We start from the raw sequence: 18763 nt of genomic DNA on the forward strand, positions 1-18763 counted from the left end.
TTAAGTGACTTCCACCAGTTCACTGGTGTGACTTTCTTTAAAACATCATCAGCAAACATATATTTCTTGAATGGTTCACCCTTAGCTCTGAAGTTTATTATAGTTGGCATTATGGAGGGATGATTGCTGGATGTCCATGTCATAGCCAACTCCTCTTCTTCAGCAGTTAAGGGTTTGACCTGGTACTGAGTATTGAGAATATTTGACAAGAAAATGAGCTGGAAGATAAGTGCTTGTCCCATTCGTTTTTTTAATGCTTGTAAATTTAACTCTGTCATTGCATATTTCTCTTCTTTTAAGATCTCACTCAGTTCCTTCCAAATTTCAACAGCATCAGCAATAAAAACAGCTATTTCCCTGCATTTTTGTTCAAGGCTACAGAAATAGGCTTCAGGGGTACTCAGCATGTGTTCACAACATTTCTCTTAAGCCCAATGTTTTGAGAACTTTGGCTGTGACAGTGCCATCTATTTTTTCACAGTTTTGTTCACAAACTGTCATCAGATTAGGCCAGTTCTTGATATAGTGCTCAAAACAGTCCACTACTGAATTCCATCACATGTCTTGTGGGAGAGTTAGCTTGGTTCCTCCCACGTTTTTTTCAGAGCAGCTGCTGCAAAGTGGTTGTTATGGAAGTATTTTAGTTTCAACAACATTAGCCTTCATATCTGGAACACTGAAGTCTTTGGCTAGGAGGTGCATCAAATGAGCACTGCAACCGTATGTTATTAGCTTGAGACTCTCTTCTAAATTTCTTCTCTTCTTGGATACATTTGCAGCATTGTCTGTGACCAAGCTGTGTACTAGACATTTGAATTTTTTTTCACGGTTTGTTATAGCTTTTATTGCTACTTCTTGTAAGTATTCTGCTGTGTGTGCATTTCCTGATGTATCAATTCTTTCTATGAGGAAGACATTCCCTTCTGTTGTCACACAAGCACATACAACAGGATAATTGTGGACATTGCTCCACCCATCAAGACTCAGGTCAACAATTTTACTCTCTAGACCTTTTGCACACTGCTCAATTTCTCTTTCATTCACTTTCTCCAGCAATTTGCCTGCAACATCTGCTCTGTTGGGTGGACTGTATCCTGGTGTTAATGACTGAACCATGTTAATGAAATGTTGGTTCTCAATCATACGGAAAGGAGAGTTTGTTGCTTAAACAAATTGGGCAGTTTTTTCATCAATTACATCGTTTTGTAATCTGCAGTTCTTATCACAAACTTATCTATGGTTGTTTCTGGATGATGGAAATTATTTATTATTATTTTTTGCTACAGGTGATATATTGTGGCTATGTGACATACATGATATGACTGAAACACTATCATTGGCAGAACTCTGAAACTATAGAAAATGATGATGATCTTGAAGGTGGATAGTCTTCAGAATCCTGTATGTTGAAGATGGATTCTCCTAAACAAAATAAGTCAATGCAGTTATTATTATTACCATACTGCTCATTTAGTATTACTCATTGCATTCACTGACACTCAGTACTACTTTAAAGATGAAATTGTAAAAGGAAGATCTGCCTATTTCAGCTATTTATTTTTTATCACAACTGCATCTAAAATGATAATACCATAGACTAACAACTATATTTTCTGCTCAAACTTGAGAATTCAAGAATGTTCCAGAAGGACGACAGGAATTCCTTACAAAAGAAGTATGAAATAAAAAATTTTACCAAGCTGAAGATCTTGCATGTTCAGATGTGTTCCTTTCATCATCTTCAACGCAGCTTCCTCCTGAGAAGGAACACTTCTCATGATATTGTTTCATTTGGGCAATCAGGCCTTGCATTTCTTTGTTGCACTGTTTGCATTTTGCACACATGCCTGTCTTACCCTCAAGTAGAGGAACTTCATTAAAATATTCCCAAACTGGGTCTCCTTAACGGCCTGCTGCCATTATAGGTTTACCTTTCTAGATAGAGAATGGTATGGTAGATCTCAAATCAATATAGGCTACACTCAGAAAGACCTCAAGACTTCTGGAATATGCTGCTCAAACAGTTTCACTTTTGTTTCTACTGCCTGCCCCTCCCTTCTCACATTTATCTTCAGACTACTTCTCCTTGTCCAGATCAATTCTGCCCCCAACAATCTTCTATTCATTGAACTTTTTGAAACTTTTCACTTTTAGAGAGAGGTAAGGGATTGACTCTGTGTACAAATTTGCAGAGAGACAATACGGTTGAGGTCTGTTCTTCCTCACGTCTATATATTATTTATTTAAAAATATTTTTTTGCTGTTAACAAGCATGTTATCTCTGGAGACACAAATCCATAGTTTGAGAACTGCAAAACTAAGCATCGCTGAAGGTGTCTTCTAGACTGAGCACTGAGTCCCATTGGGTAGATAGAAAGATTAACCTAAATAATCTATCCAGAAGCCCCTGGAACCCCATAAGATTGGGTTCCTAATCCATGAACTATTGGAACTTATTTACAAAACTTTTCTTAAACATTACATGAATATATTGTCTCATATTACAGAATTAGAATTTATAATCCCTATTCCATGATCAGATATCTTTGAGCTAAAATAGCAAAAAGCATTTTATCAAAAAAATCCAATTTAAATAAAAAGAATCCAATTAAAAAAAATCATTGATTTTTATCCACCTTGGAACTGATGCAATATGCTTAGGTCCCTACCAAATTCACAGTCCATTTTAGTCAATTTCACAGTCATAGGATTTTAAAAATAGTAAATTTCACAGTGTTGTAATTGTAGGGATCCTGATCCAAAACGGAGTTGTGGGTCGGGGGAGAAGTTTGCAAGGTTATTGTAGGGAGGGTTGCAGTACTGCTATGCTTACTTCCACATTGCTGCTGGCCGCAGCGCTGGGCAGCTGGAGAGTGGTGGCTGCTGGCTGGGAGCCCAACTCTGAAGGCAGAGCTGCTGCCAGCAGCAGCGCAGAAGTAAGGATGGCATGGTGTGGTACAGCCACCATTCTGTGCTTCTGCCTGCAGAGCTGGGCCCTCAGCAGCTGCCACTCTCTGGCCGCCCATGGTATGGTATTGCCACCCTTACTTCTGTATGAAATACAGTAAAACTTCTTCATTCTGTGTGAAACACTCAGTACAAGAATAACAATATTTGAAAAATACTGAAGAAGATATTACATGGGAAAAGATATGCTCATAATTAGTATGAAAGATTTTAATTAAATTACATATTTATTAGTGAATATTGGTGTAAGATTAAGAAACCACTTAATTCAGACTTTATTTAGAGTTGAATGAAGAAGATTAAATAGGACATTAGAGAATACAGTCTTTTACACGTTTTATAAAGATTATTCTTTTTGATGCTTATGCATGCTCAAGTGAAGTAGAAAAGATTAAGATAAGAGAAAGGGGAATTGAAACTTCTGTACTAGAATTAAGTAGTTTAAAGCTAAATAACTGATTGTAGTTAAATCAATGGGCCAAGTCCTATACTCTTTTTACTCACCCCTACTTAGCATTGAATTGAATGTACATTACACACTCTGCACCCATAGTAGAGAACCAAGCATATATATATAAGGAATAATTGACAGTGTGATGTATAGGTCTTATCAAGCATAACTTTTGGATGGTTGCATTTCTACCAAGTGAGGAAGCTCAAAGTGAACTATGCAGGCTATCTCAAATGCATGGTAATACATGCCATACCACGTCATCGTACATTTTATGTTTGCCATGAATTAAAAAAAACTATTTTACAAATGTTTTAGATTTTTACAGAAATTATTGGGATTTGAAAAAAATTCTGTACCTAATAAATCAAGTATGTTTTTTAGAAGTCCCACTGTACCAGGCCCAGAAGGGACCCTAACCCCCCTAAAATTAGGAAAAATAGCTTTTTACCTGCAAACATTACAACTTTAATGTCTGTTTTTTCAGGTTCTTCCAGGACTAAAAGGAAATACTGTGTATTACACGACAACATTGTCTTCCCAACGAAACTCCTTTTCTAGCCTTTCTGCATCATGATCAAATAGATTTTATAGCTGTGATGCTTCATTTGTAGAAAAACTTGTCAGTGGTCTAGGACTAAATCTTGACTGTCTTGAACTTGGGGCAAATGTCATAGAAGTGTGTGTGTGTGTCTATACATATGAATGGATACATGGAGCACAATTTGCATCCTCCACACCTCTGAAGGCACTTGTCCCCAAGGAGGTTTCATACGTAGACAAAAAGAAAGCATAAATTTTGATACCACATCCTTTCCATGAGTTCTGCAGGGTAGAGGCAGCTGCAGGTTCCCATTGTTTGGAGACTGGATGCCTCAGGGGAGTAGTAAGCTGTTGATCTCTTGATCACAAATTAGAATCCACCTCAAGTCGGTCATGACCAAAAAGAAGTTACTCTTATATGGCTGTTTGTAGGCTATGTGAATGAGTGAGTGGCTAGGCCCAACACCTAGTGGGCAAGTGTCCACAAAAATCTCCATGCGATTTGGCAGCCTGACTGGCAGTCTCGAGAGAGGCCAGAGTTTGATGTTTATGGAAAATGAATTACCCTTTCACCTCAAGAGTTCATCAAGGTTTCAGCAACTTGGCAAAGCAGTGAAAGGAAGTGTACTTTGCTGCTGCCCATTCTGAATCTGTTTTGGAGATAAAGAGATGGTTTCATTTTTCAGGGATGTGGGTACAGTAGAACCTCAGAGTTACAAATACCAGAGTTATGAACTGACCAGTCAAGCACACACCTCATTTGGAACAGGAAGTACACTATCAGCAGCAGAGACAAATAAATAAATAAAAAATCCTGTCCTGTCTTAAATGTAAACTACTGAAAAAAAAAAAGCCATTTCTCTTCGGCATAGTCAAGTTTCAAAGATTTATTAAGGCTATGTTCGGTTGTAAGCTTTTGAAAGAACAACCATAATATTTTGTTCAGAGTTACAAACAACCTCCATTCCCAAAGTGTTCGTAACTCTGAGGTTCTATTGTGTCAGTTTCTATAAGCACTTAATTAACACGCAAGCAAGAAGAATGACAGCATCGCAATATAAGCTGATGTATGCCGTGGAAGAAAAAGTGAGGTTATGCTTTTGTTATGCAGTTGACAAAGCTATTAAATATAAACTCTAAAGTATTAAAAAGATGCTTTTCTCCCATTGGTATCTGATTGTATGATGTTTTAAATGTTATCAATCTAGTTTCCCTCCCTGTGCAGTATATGTGTATATAGTGAATATGATCCCAGTAAATCTGAGTAAAAATCCAAAAAGTAGTAGTAAATCAGGGGAAATTCTCCATTCTCTTGGCTCATGTATCAGATTATAATTGTTTTCTTTACCTACAAGTTGTAGTTTCAGAAATCACTAGGTTCACCCAGAATAATTTAGGAATTTAGCTTTAACACAGAATTTAGTAAATTATAGTAGAAATAACCAAGTGAGATCCATAATTGAATTCAGTAAAATAAGAGAAAGAGATCTATAATTACAGAGAAGTCCTCATTTTAAGGCATAGATAAAGAACAACAGGAGTCTTGAGGAAATACGATTAGGGCCATGGCTATCCATTTAAGATTTTAAAGTGAACCAGGCAAGATTATTAAAATCAGCAAGAAACTCACTTAGGGTTATTTACATGCCAGCAGATCCATATCTAGATAAGAAGCTGAGTACCAGTACATGAAGATGACTACAAAAGGGAGTACTAGTTGGTCATAACTGTGAATATTAGTGAAATTTTAAGTCAATCAAATCTTCAGTTGGAAATCTGAAAAAAAATAGAAATGGAAAGCTATATCATTTTTTTCCAAATATCCAGTAAGAGGATTCTGCACAAAACATCTTAGACAAAGATTATACAGTGCTGATCAACAGAGCATGAGGGTAGTGCTGAGTGGGTCTAGGACAGGAGAGGAGTGCCTCAGTGCTAGTTTAGAGCTAAGTCAGTACTCTGTCTTAAGCAGTCACCTTTTGTTTTTGTTATTTTAAAGAGGTAGACAAGACAAATCCTAAATTTGTGAATTGTTAACTGTTTAAGAATGATGTATTCATGGCACCAGCTGTTCTGCTCCTGCTCAGCTGACACAGCTAGGACAGAATACTAGGAGAACATCTGATCTTACAACTTTTCCTTAGGGACTACGCACTTGGGACTTAAGTGGTATATAGGTCTTGTAATGGTCCTCTGCACGGAGAGTGAATTTTATCAGCGGAGTGGCAATAAGCTCTGGCCCTCAGCCCTACACAGGTAAAATTTATTGAAGTCAGCAAGAGTATTGCCTGAGTATGAGCTATTTAAAGGCTCACAGTGAGTAGGGTCACATATTTTGTATTTGGGGACTTTTTAGTGGCAGAATATGGGAAATTTTTTCTCACAAATTTGCAAAGATATACCCCCCTTTTTGAGGTATTGGTATAAGAACACAAAATAACTTTTATTACATTTCTATCATTCTTTTCTTCTTATTACTAAAACTTCATTATAGGTTTGTGTATTCAAACCTTTGCGTATCTCACCACTTCCCTTTTATACCAGCATGTGTCTTCAGATCATCCCTGACTGCATTTTAGACCCACCTATGCTGTCTCCCAGAAAAGGTGTTTGTAAGCTATACAAGCATTAAATTACTTTAATTTTCTAGATCAGTCACTTTTTCGGATATTTTTCAGGAACATGGCATTCCAACTGACATGGGCTATGCGGTAGCGCCGCACCACTCCGGGGTTTACCCTGTACATGTTCAGCTTTATGAGGCCTGGAAAAAGGTCTGGAATATCAAAATCACCAGCACAGAAGAGTATCCACATCTAAAACCTGCACGGTACAGACGGGGCTTCATCCACAAAAATATCATGGTGAGCTGCTTTTATGGTTTTTATATTTAAACTCACTGCTTCAGCATTTCATGATTCATTTTAAAAAACAAAACAAAAGAAGTGTGAAAGCACAGCATCCTGAAAGTTCACATTGTGAGAAGCACATATGGCGATGTAGAAATAGTAAGGTATAGTTGACATTAACCTGCTAATTAAAATCAGCATGTCTAAGCCTCTTGCTGGCATTCACCATACTGCTGATGAAAGTAGCATAGGCCCGAATGTCAGAAGCTATCTGTTACTACTTTTGATACACTGACATTTTCCTGCAGATTTTTAAGCCGGTAACAAAGTAATATACAACTAGCTGGAAATCTTACCAATAATAATTTGGTGAGCGTTATTGGTGAGATTTTCAGCTAGTTGTAAATTGGCATAGCTCCACTGACTGCAAAGGAGCTATGCCAACATAACACCAATTGAGAATCTGGCCTTTCATCTTTAAACAGTAAAGTGCTGCTTCAATTGTATGAAATGGCCCTCACCTTACAACCTTCCCACACATTCTACCAGTGCCTCTTACTATGGCTCAAACCCAGCTAAGCTCTTGGCTCAAGTAGCAAGGCTTTGAAGCTGGGCAGATGCCCAGAGGGCTGGAGGGAAGAAAGCATTCTCTCAAGCTGTGGAATTATTCCATGGAGGCAACTCTAGTCCAAATCACCCAATTCTCCCATTGTACTCCCTATAATTCATATTGACAGACACGGACTGCACTACTTCCCTGACACTGGCTTTTCATTACTGACACAAAATTCTCTGTTAACATCATGTAGGTCATTTAGGCAATAATAATTAAGGCATAGGGTATTTCCTGGCTGTTCAGCATTTGCGAAACCCTGTGCGTTATTGTCAGTGAAATGTTTTAAAACAACTTTTAAAAAATACTTTAGGGTAATTTTTGCATCTTTCCATGTGTGGGTATGTGAGAGAGATCACTAATATTTGCACCACATCATACTTTGGGCTGTTTTAGGTCATTAGCTCCAGCTAATACTTCCATTTAGCTTATACAGTAATTATGGTATTGTCCTAAAGAGTTACAATGAATAGCATTATTCAGACAAATGAATACTCCAAAATTTAATGTGTGAATCTAGGTTTGGGAGAAGCCTGTTAAAATGATCTGCAGTTTTTAAAAATAAAAAAATCACACCAGGCTAAAGCTTAGTCTCAGGAAAGCATTAGCTGTAAGTAAAATAATAGGTTTGTAGATACCCTCAGGGGACGTAAAGCATCTGAGTAGGGTTGATTGATTCTGAGAACTCTCCAAATAACTCTGTTCATAAATTTTGGTAAAAACATATCATTTTGAAGGCACATATTGAATAAGATTTAACATAAGCTTTGAGAAACAGGACAGCAGGGCCAAAAATCAATTTACCAAGAATAATCAGCATAAGATCACCTGTCTCAGAAATCTCAGGCTTTCTGTTCTTCAGAGCAAATGCACTAATTTCTTCATCTGCAGGCAGATGATGATGAACACATGCCATAATAAAGACATTATACAAGATTTACCAGAAGCATTTCCCCTCCTGCTCAACTTATCTCTGTACTTTTGTACCAATTGCACTGGTATTTCATCGGGGAAACCAGAAGAATTTAAAAAGCATTTGTAGGATTATAACAAATAAATTAATTCCATATATTTCATAATTGTAATTGTGATTTATGGTCTATAGCAGGGGTGAGCAAACTACAGCCCCCATGCCGGATCCGGCCTATCAGCCATTTTAATCCAGCCCTCAAGCTCTTGCTGCAGAGTGGGGTCTGGGCTTTGCTCAGCTCCGGTGCTTCAGCCAGGAGCAGGGTTGGGGGCCGCTCCACACGGCTTCCGGAAGCAGCAACATGGCCCCCTTCCAGCTCCTATGCATAGGGGCAGTCAGGAGGCTCCGCTCCACGTGCTGCCTCTACCCCAAGTGCTGCCCTTGCACCTCCCCTTGGCTGGGAACCACAGCCAATGGAAGCTGCAGGGGTGGTGCCTTTGGAGAACCGCCTGGCCATGCCTCCACGTAGGAGCCAGGGAAGGGACATGCCGTTGCTTCCGGGAGCCGCTTGAGGTAATCGCTGCCTGGAGCCTGTACCCCTACCCCTCTCCCTGTGCCCCTGCCCCAGCCCTGATCCCCCTCCCACCCTCTGAACCCCTTAGGCCCAGCCCGGAGCAATCTCCTACACCCGCAAACCCTCAGCTCCAGCCCACCCCAGAGCCACCCCCTCCCAGTCTGGAGCCATCACCCCACCCCCCACATCCCACTCCCCCGCCCCTGTCCAGAGCCACCTCCTGCACCCTGAACTTCTCATTTCTGGCCCCACCCCGGAGCCTGCACTCCCAACCAGAGCCCTCACCCCCCCACACACCCGAAGCCCGATATTGTGAACATTCATGACCTGCCATACAGTTTCTATTCCTAGATATGGCCCTCAGGCCAAAACATTTGTCCATCCCTGATCTACGGTCATTATAGAACATAAAATTCTATAGAATGTTGAAAAAAGTTACCACAGAAAAGAATGATTCATATACAAGCATAATTTCTTCTAAGTAAGGAATTTCCATAGTAGGTGTCAAGTTTAAAAAGTCTGAGCCTTTATTCCAGCAAACACTGACTTTGCCAAACTGCTGTTGATAACCACTGTCATTTGGGATTTAGGCCTATATTTTTAAAGGTATTTTAAAATCTGGTCCTTAGATGTTCAGCCTTAAGATGTAAATTTTCTGGAAAATATATATATGTGATTGAAACTCATCCATTTTCCAAGTTGTGGATACAAGGAAATATTTCAAAGGTGGTTCTATTGTAAAAAGCAAGTGCATGAAATAGCAGCACCAAAGTCAAAGGAGCTGTTCCCGGTGTATATTTAGAGTCATACATGCTTATTTTAGTCATTTAAAAAAAAAAATAAGTTTGTACTACTTTTTACTACCATTAGTTTTGCAGAGCTGGCACAGCTGAGAGAGAGTGAGCTGGATTCTATTGTAACTTATGCATGATCAACAAAAATAAGCACATTGAATACAGAATAATTATTGTCAATGTTGCATGAGCAAGAAAGAACCAATTTGACTTTCAAATTCTGCTTTGAGTTTGAAGTGCTGGCACAAAAGAGAGCCTACTTTTAAGTGGAAACTGCACAGCTTTGAATAACAATAAATACAGAACACACCAAGCTCTTTTTATAAAATCACTTTTCAGATTATGATCTCATTTGATGAACTAAAAAAGTTTTGGTGACCAGCCTTAAAATAGTTAGATTAGATATCAAGTACATAAAGAGGGTTTTGTTTGTTTGTTTGTTTTTGTAGACTCTAAATTACATCTGGCTTTTTGACAGTAGTCACTGCGTTTCAAATAAAAATTCATGAATTTATGGGGAAAAATGACATGTGGTTTCACTATAATATAGAAGTCACTCTTTCGTTTGTTTATTCCAAAAGGCATTATATACCGATATGTCAGTGTGTTAGCTTACCCAGGCCTTGGATTAATTGTCAGTCTAACTACTGACCTAAGTTAAAGGTGCAGTGCTAAATCTACATAACAGTTTAATGACAGAAAGTAAATGGTAAAGTTACAAAAGTTGATTTGTATTAAATTTATTATTTTACAAAAGGAATGAAAGTCATTTTGTTTTGAGACATTTTTCTTTATCATCCTGTTTTTACTCAGGTCCTTCCTAGGCAAACCTGTGGTCTATTCACTCATACAATTTTCTATAAGGAGTATCCTGGAGGTCCAAAAGAACTAGACAAGAGTATCCAGGGAGGGGAGTTGTTTTTCACAGTTGTTCTTAATCCAGTAAGTACTACAACCTGCTTTTGAAATGATTAACAAAAAGTGATTAAAGAGCAATTTGCTGATGAACAATGTTTCTCAAGAAATATTGATTTGTCACAGATCAAAGCAGTCTCCCGTTCCTTATCTAACATGTTTGAGCTATAATACTGTGCAGATATACTATAAGATTTAATAGTTTGATGCTTGCTTCTCTTTTATCTGGCTTATAGTTAATGTGGTATCTAAAGCCAAGCCTCTACCTTTTTTTTTTTCTTTTCTTTGATTTTTTTAGATTCAGCAACAATTAGGATTTAATTTCAAAAAGTATTAAAGTATTGAGAATTCATTTTCCTGAAGCTGCAACAAATATCTTAGGTGAAGAATCGATATCCTATCCTTGAGACATCCGAGTCATAAATGTTAGACACGTCTACTGGTTTAAGAAAGTCGCAAAGAAGTGACTTTTTTAATGCTTTTTGAGAATTGCTCATTTACTGAGTCATAGGCACCATTCATTGTACTTCAAAGTAAAGTTTCAGTTAAATGGACCACACAGTCAGTCAATTTACCCTCTTATTTATCCCTGGTGGAGAAAGAATGGAGCAGCCAGGCTATTAAACTGTGGAATATTTAAGGTTAGCATAATATAGCACAATATTTTTGAAATTTGCTTGGATTAGGTCAGATTTATCCAGAATTAACATGAGACTCCTATCTTGTAATTCTTAGGCAAGTTTTGGCCCCAAGGTCAAGGTGAATTTGAATTGAAAGGCAAAGTATTGATAAAAGCTAGGCTGCTTTTGCAACTTGCAAATAAGATTTGGTATGATAAGTTTACACTGACACTTAACCACTAGGCTGGGATTTTCAAAGGTGCTTAAAGGAGTGGGACATCTGTTTCCTTTCAGATCCTTTGAATAGCTCAGCCTAAACATTATTGTGCCCTCATTGGTACACAGGACGTAAGTGGGAGTTCAGAGGAAAGAAACTATCTGTAAGCAATTCTGGAGAATTTGACTCACAATTGGCAAGCAATTCTTTTTCAAGACTTAAATGCTTTTATACCAGGAGTCGGCAGCCTTTCAGCAGTGCTGTGCCGAGTCTTCATAATTTAGGGCTTTGCGTGCTGGTAATACATTTTAATGTTTTTTAGAAGGTCTCTCTAGAAGTCTATAATATATAACCAAACTACTGTTATATGTAAAGTAAACAAGGTTTTCAAAATGTTTCAGAAGCTTTATTTAAAATTAAATTAAAATGCAGATCTCATTCATTTAGTGTGATCTTTGCCCTTGCTTTTCCTTGCTGAGTTTTTCCAATGTCTGGTGGCACCTATTTGGATACTTTAAGCTGCGCACAGGCTTCTGAGTGATCAGTTGTTAACCGGCTGGAACCTCAGATCGGCAGCTGAGGTGAGTGGAGCTGGCAGCTGGTAGGGCTGAGCAGGGCCGGAGACCTGGACCCTGTCTGGTAGGGGGCCTGTGCTGGAACTCCAACCAGAAGCAAAATGAGTGGGGCTGTGGCGGGGACCTCGGCTGGCAAGGGGCCAGCAGCCAGGACGCCAGAGTAGTGGCAGGCTGAGCAGATCAGCCTGCCCAGCTCTGGGGTTTCGGCAGTGGGCTGAGCGTCTCTGCCCATCCCCGCTCTGGGGTTCCTTCACCCAGGCCAGCAGCAGGTGATGAGTGGGACCGGCGGCGGGACCCCGGCTGGAAGGACGGCGATGGAAATCACAGAGCAGTGGCGAGCTGAGCCGCTCAGCCCACCACCACTCTGGGGTTTCGACTGCCAGGTCCTGCCAGCTGGGGTCTCAGCCCGCTGCCAGTTGGGGGTTCCTTCACCCAGGCCAGTAGCAGGCGCTGAGTGGGACCGGCAACAGAACCCTGGCTGGCAAAACGCTAGCAGCAGGAACCCCAGAACTGCAATGGGCTAAGCAGCTCAGCCTGCCCCGCTCCGGGGTTTCGGCCTCTGGCTCCTGCCAGCCGGGATCTCAGCCCGCTGCCAGTCTGAGGTTCCTTCCCCCAGGCCAGCAGCGGGTGCTGAGTGGGGCTGCGGTGGGGGGGGGGACCCCAGCTGGCAAGGGTCCAGCAGCAGGAAACCCAGAGCGGCGGTTGGCTGAGCTGCTCAGCCCGCCATGCTCTGGGGTTTCTACCGCCGGCTCTTGCCAGCTGAGGTCTCAGCCCGCTGCCAGCCTGGGGGAAGGAACCCCACACCAGCAGCGGGCACTGAGTGGGACTGGCCGGCGGGGCCCTGGCTGGCAAGGGACCAGCAGCAGGAACCCCAGAGTGGCGCTCATCCCCCCACTCTGGGGTTTCAGCCACCAACTCCTGCCAGCCAGGGTCTCAGCCCTCTGCCAGCCTGGGGTTCCTACCTCCAGGCCAGCAGTGGGTGCTGAGTGGGACCAGCGGAGGGACCCCAGCTGGCAGGAGCTGGCGGTGGCAACTCCAGAGCAGTGGCAGGCTGAGCGGCTCAGCCCACCCCATGTGCCATCAAAAATCGGCTCATGTGCCACTTTTGGCACACATGCCATAGGTTGCTGACCCGTTTTACACTTTAGTTTTAATTGTTTGGGGTGTTGGGGTGTTTTTGTAATGTTTAGAGGTTACAAAGTGAATGTAAGTAAGAAAAAACACACATCTTCCACAAAGCTGCAGTCTCCCTAGTTCAGGATACCTGCAGGAGTCACTCTGATCTTCAGGTGAGGCAATGGCATCAGGTACAAATAGAAAAGTATCCCTTTTCAGGTCAGATACATTAATAGGGTGAGATTGGGGCAGCATTTTGGATGGGAGGCTTCAGTCAAAAACTGGGTGCTTTAGGAAGTTGCTGCACCTCTGGGGTGCAGGGAGCTCAAGCACCACTCTGCTTTGTCAGAATATGGAACAAAGCTCCTCAAGGGGAGTGTGCTAGCTCAAGAAATGGGACTGGAAGAAAAAGATACATCACCAAAAAATTGGAGTCAGGTGGTGAACTACACTCCAGGATTAGAAAGAGGTATGGACACAACTTAGATGACAGGACCTCTTCTGATCCTGACAGCAGTGTGATAGCAAAGCTTAACATGGGGCTGGTTGCTTGAATTATAAACCTATCCAAAAGCAAGAGAGGTGCCTGAGGAGGGTTTGTTACTTCTGAGTTTGAGAGAGTGACTTGTCCAGGTCTGAAGCAGCACTTTCTGACAGGCAGTCAAGGAGCGGAGCATTCATCTTCCCCACCGTGAGATATTTTCCTGTGAGCATCTTGATTTTTACAGGGCCTGACACTTGTTACAATGGTGCCATGTTGTTCACTTTGGCACAGGAATTCATGCCCTCGAACAAGAATTTATATACATTTTGGGTTGGAAAAAATCTCATGGATTATTTTGGCTTGTCTTGCGAACTCAGGTTTGGCAGTCTTAGCTTTAGCCAGTTAGGAGAAGTTACTTGACATAGGCAATTCTTCTGCTTTGCTTCTCTAGGCCTTTCCCTGCCAGCCTGTCAGTGGGCTGATGCAGTCAGCATTCACCTACTGGAAAATCCGCAGTTGGTATCCACTCTACTTATACTTTCTACTATTTAAAAGCCCTTCACTGCTCCCATCTAAGTAAGCACATAGCTGCATGTGCACAGATGGGGGGTATCTGATTTAAAATCTGGCTTTTGTATACATTACTTGACATCTTGCCTAGCACTAATGCTCTGCAGTGTTGCGTAGGAGACCTTTTAGTCCTAAGCCAGCCAGCTCATTTCCTGTGATTTAAATTAATACAGCAACACCATGCGCTGTATACTTATCAGATCTCTTAACCAAAACAAGCTTGATACTATGCTGTATTTGGATGTGACACTTTTGAGGAAACAGACCATAAAATATGTGTTCCTTTTCTACACTATACTATTGCTGCTATTCCACTGTAAATAGAACCTCTTTCTGCAATTCTGGCTGCATTCTCTCCTGCTTTTTGTTACTTCATTAATATTATTTCCCTTTGTTCCAATTGTCTCTAAAGAAATTACTGCATATGAAAAAAGCCATTAATATTGAGGATTATGTTTAAAAGCTGAGACTTTAATTGTACAAAATTCAAGACATTCAAAATTAAGATTTCCTTCCACTCTAAACAGTGCCTCCTTTTGTGTTTTATTGTTTTTTAATTTTTATTTGAATTATTGTAGCATCTGGAGACCGCAGTTGGAGATCAGGGCCCCCTTGTGTGAGGTACTGTATACACATATAATAAAAAGTTAGTCCTTGCCCCAAAGAGCTTACAATCTCTATATATTGCAACATAACAGCTGATGTATAAAATACATAAACTGGAGAGAAAGACAAGATAAACAGTAGTAACATAGATGTTTCAGCATACCTGCCTAGCAGTTGTTGATTGAAAGTACAATAGTGTCTTTGTATGAGTTACAATATACATGATCGCACAATGTAACATTAAGCAATGTAACATTATTCAGCATACAATACAATATAAAATAATGGGCATTAAATGCACTCTTTTTTGTAATTGCATATACACATAAATAGAATGCCAAAATTTTGCCATGACAAATTGTAGGTATAGATTTACGGTCTGCCTTTGAAAAGATAGACAATAAATTTTAAATACTTATTTTAAAATAGTTCTTAAGCTGTTTGCCTTTGGGCTGATGGATAGCCAATTTAAAAAAGGAGGCTTGTCATACACATTTTTAAAAAGTGTTAAATGTATTTATATCATAAATTGCAAGTCTAGCAAAAATGTTTTATTTGTGCAAATAGTAGACACTTAGAATCATAGAATATCAAGGTTGGAAGAGACCTCAGGAGGTCATCTAGTCCAACCCCCTGCTCAAAGCAGGATCAATCCCCAACTAAATCATCCCAGCCAGGGCTTTGTCAAGCCTGACCTTAAAAACCTCTAAGGAAGGAGATTCCACCACCTCACTAGGTAACCCATTCCAGTGCTTCACCACCCTCCGAGTGAAAAAAGTTTTTCCTAATATCCAACTTAAACCTCTCTCGCTGCAACTTGAGACCATTACTCCTTGTTCTGTCATCTGGTACCACTGGATGGATCTACCATCTAGATCCATCCTCTTTGGAACCCCCTTTCAGGTAGTTGAAAGCAGCTATCAAATCCCCCCTTTCATTCTTCTCTTCTGCAGACTAAACAATCCCAGTTCCCTCAGCCTCTCCTCATAAGTCATGTGCTCCAGCCCCCTAATAATTTTTGTTGCCCTCCCCTGGACTCTTTCCAATTGTTCCACATCCTTCTTGTAGTGTGGAGCCCAAAAGTGGACACAGTACTCCAGATGAGGCCTCACCAATGTCGAATAGAGGGAAATGATAACATCCCTCGATCTGCCGGCAGTGACCCTACTTATACAGCCCAAAATGCCATTAGCCTTGGCAACAAGGGCACACTGTTGACTCATATCCAGCTTCTCATCCACTGTAACCCCTAGGTCCTTTTCTGCAGAACTGCTGCCTAGCCATTCAGTCCCTACCTTACTGCAAAAGGTAAAGTACATATTTTCTTATATTTCAGTGATCATGACATGTTTTATTTCACAAACTTTCATGTACTTACAATAAAGTAATTTGGATTTATTTTTGAGGAAATAATCATATTCAGCCTACTACAGGAAACAAAACTTCCATTGGGAGAAATTCTCTTTATATCACTTGGCCATAGATATCCAAAAAACATTAAGAGGAGCCATTACGAAGGAACCATTACACTGTCAAGTAAATAATATTCTCTTCTAAAAAGAAGTCAAATAAATACTTGTACAGTTCACAGAAATTTTTTGATAAGGTGAATTTAAAATTAAATTTAAGCCCTCAATATGATTTCACTTATGTTGTCAGTTTTGCTTGGACTATTAACATAATGTGAATATAGTTTTTGTTTTTTGTGTGTGTGGTTTAAGTTATTAATCTAGTTCTGTATGAAATGCATAAGAGTACTTCACATTGAACTCAATTCCCATAAAAATCACCCTCAAAACATTCTTTGTGGTCTGGTTATATAATGGTAGCTTTTCACCAGAGAGTCTTTCTTCCTGCAATAGTCTGGAAACAACCACAAGTACAGAATGAACCACAAAAAACAGCACCATATGTGAATCTGTAAGCTTTTGACATGTGAGAACCTGTATTAGTGCCATTTTCCCAGGGCATTCTCAATTCAGTAGCCCTGCAGGTAAGAAAAGCATCAGTCTACACAGGAAATCCTGCTCTGCAAACGATCTCTGCTACTTACATTTTATGTGGAACGTAAGAGCTAATGTACCAAAGTAGCTAATCTTGTGGTCTGCAAACTTCTGTGTTTATTTTGTATGGATTTATATCCGTAGCCTGCTGGTTGAATTGTGATCTGATAGTAGCTGTAGAAAGACCTTGGCAGCAATGCCCATTATGTTTATAAAGCATTGAGTGCTTAAGTGCTACCTAACTGTGAAAGGAGACTGAATAGTTTTATAACTCATTGCCTACTTTTTAATAATACTTTACATTTCTACTGTTGAAGATCTCAAAGGGCCAGATTCTCATTAATGTCAATGGACTTGGGCCAATTTACAGCAGCTGAGGATCTAGCGCAATGTTTCATAAAAATTAATGAATTAAGCCTCACAACAGGCCTGTATTATTAGTATACGAATATTATTTTTCTCATTTGCTGATCAGAAGACTGAGGCACACAGAGGTTATGTGACTTGCCCAAAGCCACGTGGTAGAACTAGGAAAAGATCTCAGATCTTATGGCTCTTATTCTTACTTATATGTAAGACAAATGTGGTGTCAGATGTCATTAGTCATCTATCCAGCTGGAAACTCTGTTTAGTCATCGGTCTCTCGTTTCTGAGGATTACTCTTATTTCCTCTCCTTGTTCTCCTTTTTATGTAGAAGTGGCTCCAAGTGGGGCCACATAGATTGGTTCCTCCTCTTTGTATTCAGCTGCTTCAATAGGTTTACAACCCCTTCCTTACAAAGAACCTTGATTCTGTGGAAACAGCTGGGACCAGGAGGAGATGCACGCACCATATGACCCGCAAGTAATCTGTCCACAAAGCACAGTATGAGAACCACTAGTATAAGGAAATGTGAACTTATTGAACATAACAAAAAGAAGGGCTGAATTAAAGTGCTGTTTGCCCTCTACCTCTGTTTACACAGTCAGACAATAAACATTTAAGGGTCCATGCTTAACCATTTGCATCTCACAGGGTAAAGTAGTACTCACCATGAAAGTGGCAAAATGTGGCCCTAAGAAACTGTTGTTGGAGGAAAATGTTGTTGTTCTTTTTAAAAATTTATATTAATTTGCATTAATTTAACCAAAAATGTTTTTAAAATCCCAAATGATTCCATAAAAACTAAATAAACTAGTGCAATTTCTAGGCATACTGTATCTGTAATGGCATCAAAAATATTTCAGTTAAGTATCTGTGTCCGGTAAAATTGTTAAACCCTTCAATGAAAGCCTGATTCATCCATCTTTGTCTGCAGTATTAAATGAATATTCTGGATTAGTAGGAACAATGTCTCAAAGAATGAAATGATACCAATCTCCTGAGGGTATCTTGTGAACGATGAAAAAAAGTGAACATTTAGATTTTGAATTATATATAACCATCAGGTAGATATAGTATACTGCCATCAACAGCATCATTTTTTGTAGGATTTACTAATAAAACATGACAAGAAGACACTATTACTAGCCATGGGCTAGTTTGAGAGTAATTAGATCCAAGGGCCAAGCAGAATTGAACATACAAACATACCTTTGATATAGATCTATGTGAACGTTTCTCTATCTCATTCTGTTTTTCTCTTGCTCACATACAAAACACTGTGGATATTATGGACATACATCCATATTACTAACCTATGTCCATCATATTTACCAAGAGAAGTGGAGCACATGTGACAAGACTGTTTGTATGTGTAACTGGAGGAGTTTAAATTGAGAGAGCACCTGATGTAGATTTCCAGGCTCAAACATAATGAATTCTCAGAGCCAATGCAGAGTCTGTATTACAGGCCAAGAGAACTTTCCTATCAGCCTCCATTGAAGCTGCCAACTCCTGCTCAAGGAGCTATCCAGGGTGATAATGTACTTCATCAATCCTGAGTGCCTACAACCTGCATCAGAACAGAGCACCAA

At 40.0% G+C, this 18763-nt stretch overlaps 1 protein-coding gene across 1 annotated transcript in view; it reads left to right on the plus strand.

The window, feature by feature from the left end:
* LOC116814727 (bifunctional heparan sulfate N-deacetylase/N-sulfotransferase 3) overlaps positions 1-18763 on the plus strand; it is a 102833-nt gene that overhangs the window by 49004 nt on the left and 35066 nt on the right. Inside the window, exons 5-6 of the mRNA XM_075066251.1 lie at positions 6640-6825; positions 10515-10643. Coding sequence (XP_074922352.1) covers positions 6640-6825; positions 10515-10643 — 315 coding nt within the window. The remainder of the gene's footprint in view (positions 1-6639; positions 6826-10514; positions 10644-18763) is intronic.

Source organism: Chelonoidis abingdonii, chromosome 5 (genome assembly GCF_003597395.2).
Source record: "Chelonoidis abingdonii isolate Lonesome George chromosome 5, CheloAbing_2.0, whole genome shotgun sequence".
Taxonomy (NCBI): Eukaryota; Metazoa; Chordata; order Testudines; family Testudinidae; genus Chelonoidis; species Chelonoidis abingdonii.